The following is an 11,408-nucleotide window of genomic DNA, read 5'->3' as shown; positions in this document are numbered from 1 at the left end:
TCCTTGGAGGTGAAGATGGCCAAACTTCGCCTCTCATACTTTGGACATATTGTCAGGAGGGACCAGTTGCTGGAGAAGGATATCATGTTTGGTAACCTGGAAGGTCAGAGAAAAAGAGGAAGACCCCCAATGTGATGTATTGGCCAGGTGGCAGCATCAATGGACTCAAGCGTGGCAACAGTAGTGAAGTTGGCCCAGGGTCGGGCAGGGTTTCATTCTGCTGTGCATAAGGTGGCTATGAGTTGGTACCAGCTCGACGGCACCTAACAACAACAACAATAATGCTACCAGAGCTCCTTAATTAATGAATGTTGTGTTGTTGTGAAGTGCCATAGAGTCGGTTTCGACCCAAAGTGGCCCTGTAGAGGGTTTCCAAGGAGCATCTGGTGAGTTTGAACCGCCGACCTTGCAGATCAAATGGCTTTGCAGTCTGGCGCATTAACCCACAGCGCCACACCAGTATCCCTAATTAATGAATACAGGGGGCTAAAAAATTCATGGAGAAGTAGAATTAAAAGACCATGGAATTTTCTACAAATTTTTGAAGCCCTCTTATGTAGCTCATGTAGCTTTTTAGTTCTGTATTCTTCAGGTTTATCCTGAGAAAGTACTGGACAATAGCAAAGTGTCCAATGGTATATTTTGAACATGTGCTTTGTAAAAAGTACTGGACAGTAGCTCCAAAATATATCATAGGACACTTTGCTATTGCCCCCAAGGACTTAAAAGCCTAAGTAACAAAACTTTATGGGGTTACCAACCTTGTCTTTTGAGTTAATATTACTTTTAGATTAATTAAACCTTTGGAGGAAGTCATAATTGCTCTTTTGGGGTGTGTGTGGGGGGGGATCTTGGTATACCATACATTGTCCTGCATTCCCAATCAAGTCTAAGACTTTCTGTAAATTAAATATGTGATTTTAGCTGTGACATAATACTTATATACTGTACTTCATATATAGGCCTAAAAAGATAAAGCTACATGCCACTAGTTTTTTTATATAATTATTTTATCCTTTTATGCAGAAAAAGAGGCAAAGGAGAAAGAAACACTTATTACTATCATGAAAACATTGATTGACTTTGTGAAGATGATGGTAAAATATGGCACAATATCTCCAGAAGAAGGCGTTTCCTACCTTGGTGAGAATTTGGTTTTGTTTTTACTGTCGTGGTTTCCATTGTTCAAAGTGAATTAGAGATTTGGCAATAATAACCTCATTAATTCAGGCTATTTTGGCATAAATTATCAAGTTACCTGTGTAACCAGAATTACGCAGCTGGGCAGCACCAATCTCATATCCCCACAGTATAACAGTCCTAGTAGAAAGCATCTTGCTCCCATTCGTTCTATCATTGAGTTTCATTGGCCTGGCCTGAGTCCTATGCTTAGCCCTGAATCAATCACTATGGCCTAGGAGTGAAGACCATGGTTAGTTAGATCTGTGTTAAGGCGGGCACTGATGGACTCAAGTATGCTGACAGTGGGAGAGTGTTGAGTTCTCCAAAGGAAAATCAAGATGTGGTTACCAAAGGATGAGGAGGAAGTTAATACCACAGATGTTCACTGTGAGTGTCATTCCTGGAACTGTTCTAGAAGTGTCAAGGGAGTTCTGAAACAACTAAGTAGGAGGCTGCACTTTAGGATCTCAAATTGTATGTCTCTCCAGAGTCTACGATTCATAGAAATAAAACCAAGGTTAAGGCATCTGACTAGCAGTATTAATATTCTGGAATTGCTATTGCAATATTTCTAGTGAGATGTATACTTAGTAAAAGTTTTATATCACCTTTCAGAAAATAAAACAGTATTTCTTTTCTTTCTCCCTCCAGAAAACTTGGATGAAATGATTGCTCTCCAGACCAAGAACAAACTAGAAAAAAATGCTACTGACAATAAAAGCAAGGCTTTACCGGGTATGATTTATTTAACCATGTTTTTCTAGCTTTTAGAACAATGCTTTTGAATGGTAAAAATGAAGTTCAGTAAACACTGAAGAATAATTACAAATTTTGTTGTTGTTCGGTGCTGTCAAGTCGGTTCTGATTCATAGCGATCCTGTGCACGACAGAATGAAACACTGTCCCAGCCTGCTCCTTCCTTAGAATTGTTGTTACACTTGAGCACATTGCTGCTGCCACTGTGCCGTCCATCTCATTACAGATCTCCCTCTTTTTCACTGACCTTCCATTTACCAAGCATGATGTCCTTCTCCAGGGACTGGTCCTTCTTGATAATATGTCCAAAGTATGAGAGACAAAGTCTCACCATCCTGTATTCTAAGGGGCATTCTGGCTGTACTCCAACACAGATTTGTTTGTTCTTCTGGCATTTTAATATTCTTCTCCAACACCATAATTCAAATGCATCAATTCTTCTATGGTGTTATTTGTTGTCCAACTTCCACATGCATCTGAAGCTATTGAAAATACTGTGGCTTGGGTCAGACACACCTTAATCAGTCCTCAAACTGTCTTCTTTGCCCTTGAACACATTAAGGAAATCTTTTGCAGCAGATAGGTCTACTGCAATATGTCATTTGATTTCTTGACTGCTGCTTCCGTGAGTGCTGATGGTGGATCTAAGCAAAATGAAATCTTTGACAGCTTCAATCTTTTCTCCATTCATCATGATGTTATTTGTTGGTCCAGTGGTAAAGATTTTTGTTTTCTTTACATTGAGTTGCAACCCACACTGAAGGCTGTGGTCTTTGATCTTAAGTATTTTTTTTAGTTCTCTTCACTTTCACCAATTATTGTCTGCATATTGTAGGTTGTATAATCTGCAGATCACAGGTTGTTAATGAGTTTTCCTCCAATCCTGATGCCATGTTAATCTTCATATATCCAGCTTCTTGGATTATTTACTCAGTATACAGATTGAATAAATATGGTGAAAGAATACAACCCTGGCACACACACCCCTTTCCTGATTTTAAACCATTTGGTGTCCCCTTGTTCTGTTCTAATGACTGCCTCCTTGTCTATGTACAGGTTCCTTATGAGCACAATTAAGTGTTCTGGAATGCTTATTCTTTGCAATGCTATCCATAGTTTATCATGATATACACAATTGAAAGCTTTTGCATAGTCAATAAAACACAGGTAAACATCTGGTATTCTCTGTTTTCATCCAAGATCCATCTGACATCAGCAATGATGTCGCTCATTCCACATTCTTATCCGAATGTAGCTTGAACCTCTGGCAGTTCAGTCAATGTACTGTGGCAGACATATTAAAATTATCTTTAGCAAAATTTTACTTGCATGTGATACTAATGATACTGTCTGATGATTTCCACATTCCATTGGGTCACCTCTCTTTGGAATATCTCTTCCAATCAGTTGGTCAGATAGCTGTCCTCCGGTTTTCTTGGCATAGAGGAGTGCCTCCAGTGCTGCATCAGTTTGTTTAAAGATTTCAATTTGTATTCTGTCAATTCCTTGAGCCTTGTTCTTTGCCAAGTCCAATGCAGCTTGGACTTCTTCCTTCAGTACCATTGGCTCTTGATCATAGGCAACCTCAGGAGTCCTGGTATGGCATTGCAGGATAATGCACTGGACCACAATATCAGTTTGAACTACAAGGTCAGTGGTTCAAACCCACCAGTCACTCCTTGGAAGCCCTATACAGTGTTGGTATGAGTCAGAACTGACTAGACAGCACTTAACATCAGTAACACCTCTTGAAGGAAAAAAAGAGTAATCTGATACAATTTGATGAACTTGACCTACACCTATGGATGCAGTAGCTCAAAAGAGAGAACAAATCTTTACAGTGAGGATCATTCCCACCCCCTCAGGACACAGGGTAGACAGGGATGGGCAACTTGGACATTGGCTACCCAAAATGGGGGGAGGGCTACAAACACAAGAAGTGACTGGCTTACAAGCTTTCAAGAGGGAGCCTAGATCCAGAGGGCGTAGAGGAAGGCAGAATCTCCACTGAGTAGTATCCAGTCTGTCAGAGCAGGGCTGATGAAAGGAAACAGGGATAGGTCTCTTGTGGTACAATAGTGAATAATTGTTATCAGGACTGACTGAGGGTTGGAAATGTAAAGGTAGATGTTCTGTGAAACATTGAAGCCAGAGATGGAGGCAGAGACAATGACATGGAGAGATGGAGCAGCTGGGAACTCTGGACCCAGAGAGGGAGAGGGGCTGTATGCTGAAGGGCAGCAGGCTTGCAGGGTTGGTTGATGATGCATGGAGGGGATTGTAATCATTGCAATGAAATGATATACGATGGGATGAATGTAAAACTAATGTTCTCCCATGTAAACTATCACATAATTCACAATAAAACATTTAAAAAAAATAATAACACCTCTTGAAATGGTTGAGCTTTGACCATTTCTTTTTGGTACAGTGACTCTGTGTATTCTTCTGTCTTCTTTTTTATATATAAAAGTATAATTCTGCTTACTCATTAAATGCTAATTAAGTTTTCTAAGACACAACCTGAAAATATTCAGCATGCATGTTTAAGTACAATGGATTAAATACCAAGAATACAAGTTACATGCATCAAGGCTAGATTACAATCATGAGCATCATCATCTTCTCATTTTCTTTTCAATGCATTTGATGGTTCATTGACAGTACTTTGCCACATTAGTGGCAATAAGAATATTTTTGGACCCAATTAATGATGTTGTTGGAATTGATGCTTTGACAGCAGGTGACTGAGAAATGGGCATCTGTACTGTAAACCTTTGCCCTGTAAGGGTCACTGAAGTCCCTACTTTAGTTGAAACAGACTTGGTTTATGGGGTTGGTGTGCCTAGTGTGTGAGTACTAGGTTTACTAGTTACTGAGCCAGCACTTAACCGTGGAACTATTATTCTTCCTGCAGAAGCAGATGTCTTTTTCTTTAAGGATTTAAGTCTGTAGTTTGGAGCAGTTAAACAATACCTATCAGGTGGCAATTTAGGACCAGAATATGGCTTGATCAATGGCAGAGGGGTTTGATTTCTTTGCCTTGTCATATCTAACAAAAAATCTCTCAGGGAAGGAGAGGTAAAAGGCGAGGCACGACATTGGATTGCCAATCGCACATCATCTGCATCAACAGTTGCTTTCTTAGCATAGCTTGAATAAATTTTTGCATCGTCTAGAATTTCAGTCACATATTGGAAGGCAGACTCCCACATCTGATTTATAACTCTTGGCTCATATTCTGTAATCCCCATATCCTTCAGGATTTGTGCCATCATCTGTGCATCTTTCAGCATACTCTTGGGAGAAGTCATCTTGCCAGATTCCATTATATCCGGTGATCAGACTTCTTTAGCCAAATCACCCACATTAATGTATTTCAGTCCTGATCTTGATGCAAGTTCTTTGCCTGGTGTGGTTTTTTCCAACTCCTGCTGTACCTGTAAGCAAGATGTTCGGCTGCAACATGGTCTTCACTGCAATGGCTCCAACCACTCCCTTTTCTATATTCTTTTGATGCTTTCTGCATCATTCAATATTTTGTCCATAGAATCTTCAATATTGCAAGTCGAGGCTTGAATTTTTTCTTCGAAGTCTCTTCTCACATTCATCTATGTCTTTTCCTTCATTCTATCTTCTTAATGACCTTTTGCTTTCTTTCTTTGTGATGCTCTTGATGTCACCCCACAACTCTTCTGGTCTTGGGTCATTAGTATCTAATGCATCAAATCTGTTCTTGAGATGATCGCTAAATTCAGGTGGGACATATTCAAGGTCATAGTTTGGCTCTGGTGGACTCGTTTTAATTTTCTTCAGCTTCAGCTTGCATATGAGCAATTGCTGGTATGTTAGTTACAGTCTGGCCCTGGCCTGGTTTTGGCTGATGATATGAAGCTTTTCCACCGTCTCTTTCCACAAATGTAGTCAATTTGATTTGTTTGTATTCCATCTGGTGAGGTCCATGTGTATAGTCATCTTTTATATTGTCATAAAAAGGTATTTGCTGTGAATAAGTCGTTGGTCTTGCAAAATTCTGTTGTGCAATCTTCAGCATTGTTTCTGTCACCAAGAACAACTTTCCAACTACTGATCCTTTCTGTTTGTTTGCAACTTTTGTTCCCCAAATATTCTGGTGCCATTCATAATGTTTCACTATTCAATATTCTGCTGCCATTCATAATGTTTCACTATTCAATATTCTGGTGCTATTCATAATGTTTCACTATTCAATATTCTGCTGCTATCTGACACTGTTCCACTGCTATCCATAAGGTTTTCAGAACTAGTATGCCTCTCCTTCTTCCTAGTCTGTCTTAATCTGGAAGCTCAGCTGAAACCGGTTCACCCTAGTGACCCTGTTGGTATTTAAAATACTAGTGGCATAGCTTCAAACATTGCAGCAATGCACAAGTCACTGCAGTATGACAAACTGACACACGAATGCTGGTTATGGATTTTTCAAAGTCTGAAATCCAACCATGAGATTAAGTAGATTAAATGTACTTGGCTATTTTGTGGACACTCTGAGCACAGACTCTCACCCTAAGAAGCATTGCAAAATAATACAGATCTTTACTGATGATTTCTTGAGAAGATGATTAGTGAGAAAGAAAGGGACTACATCACAAAATGGATCACTTCCTAAGATTTTCAGTTAGATACTACCTTTCTAACCTCCTAGGTTACTGCTTCTGTAAACTTCTGTCTCTGGCCATCTGTCTACTCCATACTCACCCTCCCTTCCTCTGTGGTTCTGGGCCTGTCTAGCACAAGTTCTTCTGGTCTGCATCTCTATTCATCACACTGCTCAACACAGTAAACACCACAGAACTGAGCCAAGCAAAAGTGCCTCCTTGAAAAGGGAACAGTGGAGCAGAAAGAGGAAATACTGTGATTCTAATGTTAGCATTTTGTCCATATAGAAAGTATCTGCATCTGCTTGTTGGCATTAAAGTGATGTTTTCAATAACCTGGGAAAGTCCATCTATGTTGATAGGAAGGAACAAAGTAATACCACAGCTGTAAAAGAAATAAAACAAATGCATCCCAGTACTAATAGTGGATGTTTTGAGATAATGAAACACTGCCGATTTCTTTTTTTCTTCTTTACTCTGTTTTCAGAGTCCTGGTGTTGTGCTGTAGGAAAAGCACTGGACTGCTAACTGCAAGGTCGGTGGTTCAAACCCACCAGCCACCCTTCAGAAAACCCATACAGGGTCGCTATGACTCAGCACCTACCTACTCAACAGCACTTAACAACAGCATCTCTATTTTCAATTTATTTTATTTTATTTTATTTTATGTAATAATAACTCTATTGGGGAAAAAAGGTTGTTAGACTACTTACATAGAGCTTATTTTTATATTCGGAATAATCGATAGGAGATGTGGTCGTAACAACAGTGCGTAATCTGATTACAGCCCCATCTGAGAAGAGTCATGAGGAGACAGACAGTACCAAGGAAGAAGCAGCTAAGATGGAAAAGGAATATGGAACTTTGAAGGATTCCACAAAAGAGGATAACTCCTACCTAGGAGGGAAGGCAGAAGAATCCAAAGGTAGGAATTGCCAGATTGAGGTTGGCAATGAAATTGAGGAAGCAAAAATATTTCACCATACCTGCCCAAATGAGAAATTAGCATGATCTGTTTTGAAAGATTCATCATCTTTGCTGAATGACACCTTTATTTGATTGAATAGCAATCTTTTAAAATAACCATTCTTCTGGACAGCAAATAGGTTTCACCTCTTGATGGCATTTAATATCTATAGGGTTTTTGCACTTAGGAGGGATTATTACCATTTGTATTTTGTTTAATGTCCAATTTATAGTCTTATGACATTATTAAGCAATTTTTTCTTTAAACTTAACACTCCTCTGGTTACATACTACATATTCAACAAGGTCATCAAAATTTAGAGATTACCTCGTTGAATAAGTTGTTTTTGTTTTTTGTTGTTAAGAGTTGTCAAGTCAGTTGCAACTCATAGTAACCCTGTATAGGGTTTCTGAGGAGCGACTGGTGAGTTTGAACCACCGACCTTGTAGTTCAAACCAATGTTGCGGTCCAGTTATCCTACAATGAGTAGTATGTGACTATTTAGAGTAAGGAGACAATTTGTAATGAGACAAATTTTCTTAATTATTCAAGCAGTGATTCTATATTAACAAACACTTTTAAGAATGAGATCAAAATCACAAATCCAATATATCAAATGTTCTTAAATCTAAATACCTTTAAAAAAAAAAAAAGGGGGGGGGCAGTACACATTTTAAAGTTCTTAGAAACGTTATCCAACTCACAAAGAAAAAGATCCAGTGAGGGTGCAAGTTCTGTGATGCTAATCTTTTGATTTCAGGTCAAATGCATGCTCTAGTTACATGATTCAGTGGTTCAAGTCTCAGTACAAAGTGGCACATCATGGGAAATGTATACCTTTGTCTCTCAAGTTCGACATTCTTTTTCTGAAATTTGTTATGTTTTCCCAGAGCAGAGGGTTTGTATCTACCTTACACTTTGTCATTATGATATATTGACCTGTTTGATATAATTGGAACCTTGCTTGTGTCTTATCAGTATCTGATTAGTAGGATCATCTAGAGGTTTTATTCCCTGGGAGCTGAAGAAGTAGGTCAGTACATTTAACACTCATTTGTAGGGGGGGGGAAGATCCAACTAATTATCATCTGAAAACACACCATCAGCTTCTCTTTTCATTGGCTGTTATGCAAAACCACCAGCGGCAATGAACTGATGTTGTTAAGTGCTCTCAAGTGGATTCTGACCCATAGTGACCCTGTATAGGGTTTTCAAGGAGCAGCTAGTCAGCTTGAACTGCCGACCTGACAGTTCAAACAGCTTTACAGTATGGCGCATTAAACCACAGCACCACACCAGGACTCCAGTGAACTGATGGAGTTTGCTTATTATTATATTTTTTTATTATTTTGATATGATATTATATGGAGTCCTGGTGTGGTGCTGTAGGATAAGCACTAGACGACTAACCTCAGGGTCAGCAGTTCAAAGCCACCAGCCACTCCTCAGAAACCCTATACAGGGTCTCTGTGAGTTGGATCTAACTCTACGGCACACAGCAAGAAGCACGTATTATATAAGACTATTTAATATCAATCAGGCCTTCCTGCTCATGGTCTAGCTTTTAATTTGGAATCACTATTTGGCTCACTGACAAGTTCTCCCACCCAGTCTATCTTGCTTACATAGACAGAAAAAGGTTTTAGTTCATACCTGATAGTAAACCCATGCTTAACAATGTCTGTATGAAGTTAAGAGGAAGCAAAGTAGCTATGTATTTAGTATCTCATAACAATAAAACTATTTCAAGTACGAATTGTTGCCTTTTTATAGTAATAGTACCTTTCTGGACACTTCCACTTGTCTAAGTTAGTCCAGTTGAGTATTAGTGTTGTTATTTTGTTGTTTTTTGCTTAAATAGTCACATCTTGGGCAATGGAAGCTCTCTCTCATAAGTCCTTTCAGCACTGCCTCAAAAGGTTTTTACAGAATCTTTGCTTTCTGGTAACAATACAATATTCTAGAACTGCCCTGAATTTTCCTGTTCCAAGACTTGAAATAAATTTCCTTTGCAAGAAGTGTGTCACCTTTTAGTGGAGAACAGTATTACAGACCCAGGTATAGGGCACAAAGAAGTGGTGACCGTAGATATGTGCTGATTCTATTTCACCTATTGAGAGTTTGATTTTCTTTTGAGGCAGGCCTAGAAAAACAAAACAAAACATTTTTTTACCTTAAAAATAGAAGGTTGTGATCATTTTTTCCCTACCTTGTAAAGTTGTATATAATTGTACACTTCTTTTCTCTAACATGATTTCATAAACCATCACAATTTTCTCCTACTTGGATCTAGCTGACCTATATCAACCCCAGCTATTTGGTGGTAGCCTATGTTGAAAAGGGTTATAAGGTTGCATCTTGAGACTGTTACAGTGATTTATTAATGATATTTGTCATGGCCAAGGAAATGGAGAACTGGATATGCCATGTTTACTGATCTGGTAGACAAGTCACCAAGGAAAGAGAGAGAGAGAGAAAGAAGCCCACTGCCATCAACCCTACATCAGGTTTCTAAGGCTGTACGTTTTTCAGAAGCACACAGCCTCACGTTGCTCCCTCAGAGTGACTGTTGGGGTTCCCCCTCCGACCTTGCTGTTAGCAGCCCAACAATATCTAACCCACAGCACCAGCAGGGCTCCTTGGACATGTCACCTGCCTTGATATTCCTGCTCAACCCTAGGTTCACTTTAGATGAGTAATGGACTTCTGGAAGATAGCTCATTAGCAAAAGAAACAAAGAGGCGTGAGTGGTTCATCCCAAACAGAAGTCCAGCATGCCTGAATCACTCCCTCTAGAAGCAACCTGTACGTCATTGGTGTATTTCCCTCAAAGGCAGCAGCAAGCCAGAGCCAAGGTCTTTTCATTTGCAGATTTAGAACGCTCAATGCTTACTTAAGACACCATTTTATATCACTGTGCAGATATCCCTAGACCTGGGTGCTAACATGTCACTTTGCTTTCTAAGGAAAACATTATATATTTAACAAGAATATAAAGGACTTGATTTTTAGTAGTCTATCATTGCCTGTTTAGGATGTGTGTTTGGGAACTAGTGATGTCATATAGAAGGAGCTCTGGTGACATAATACTTTAAGCCTTGGGCTGCTAAGCAAGAAATCAGCGATTCGAACCCACCAGCTACCGCTTGGAAGAAAAATGAAGCAATCTGCCTGCTTCTGTAGAGATTTAACGCCTCAGAAACTCAGTGGAGGAGTTGTACTCAGATCTATAGGATCGCGATGAGTCGGAATCAGCTCAACAGCTATGGGCTGTCTGACAGCAGATAGTAAGAAGTTAAGCAGGATGAGACTCCCTCCATTTGTGTTACTTGCTATAATAGCTCTTGTGAAACATTAGACAGAAGGTAAGGATTGGGGGGCTACACTTAATTCCCCCATCTCTCTTTAGAGATTCAATTTACTCCTGCTATAACTGGATCCCCATTGCTCAATGATATGGACAGTCGATGCTAATTCAGTTTAGAAAGCAATGTGAGTTGAAGACAAGGAGCAACATTTCTTTAAGAAAAATGTAATTAATCTTCAAAAAGCATGCTGACAATACAGAATCTGGAAAACCAAACCCACTGCCGTGGTATTGATTCCGACTCACAGTGACCCTCTATAGTGTTTGCAAGACTGTAATTGTTTATGGAAGCAAAGAGCCTCATCTTTCTCCCGTGAAGCGCTGGTGGGTCAGAAGCATTGACCTTTAGGTTAGTGTCCCAAAACATAGCCACTGTGCTGCCAGATCTCTAAGGGACTTCAGGAAAGCTCATCGAAAAATGATATTGAGAGATATTGGAAGTTTTCCATTTTTTGAAGCTTCCTCGTATATATCTTTGTAGTCCCAGTTGTTTCGTTTGCAC

General features: G+C 39.4%; 1 protein-coding gene and 1 pseudogene across 1 annotated transcript in view; one reads left to right on the top strand and one right to left on the bottom strand.

Annotated features, from left to right (window-relative positions):
• SCG3 (secretogranin III) overlaps nucleotides 1-11,408 on the top strand; it is a 42,587-nt gene that overhangs the window by 16,080 nt on the left and 15,099 nt on the right. Inside the window, exons 8-10 of the mRNA XM_006831644.1 lie at nucleotides 1,027-1,143; nucleotides 1,834-1,917; nucleotides 7,360-7,497. Coding sequence (XP_006831707.1) covers nucleotides 1,027-1,143; nucleotides 1,834-1,917; nucleotides 7,360-7,497 — 339 coding nt within the window. The remainder of the gene's footprint in view (nucleotides 1-1,026; nucleotides 1,144-1,833; nucleotides 1,918-7,359; nucleotides 7,498-11,408) is intronic.
• On the bottom strand, nucleotides 4,499-5,267 carry LOC102823376 (annotated as a pseudogene).

Source organism: Chrysochloris asiatica, unplaced genomic scaffold, assembly GCF_000296735.1.
Source record: "Chrysochloris asiatica unplaced genomic scaffold, ChrAsi1.0 scaffold00004, whole genome shotgun sequence".
Taxonomy (NCBI): Eukaryota; Metazoa; Chordata; class Mammalia; order Afrosoricida; family Chrysochloridae; genus Chrysochloris; species Chrysochloris asiatica.
The sequence above is the reverse complement of the archived record's forward strand: the minus strand, read 5'-3'. Positions and strand labels throughout refer to the sequence as shown.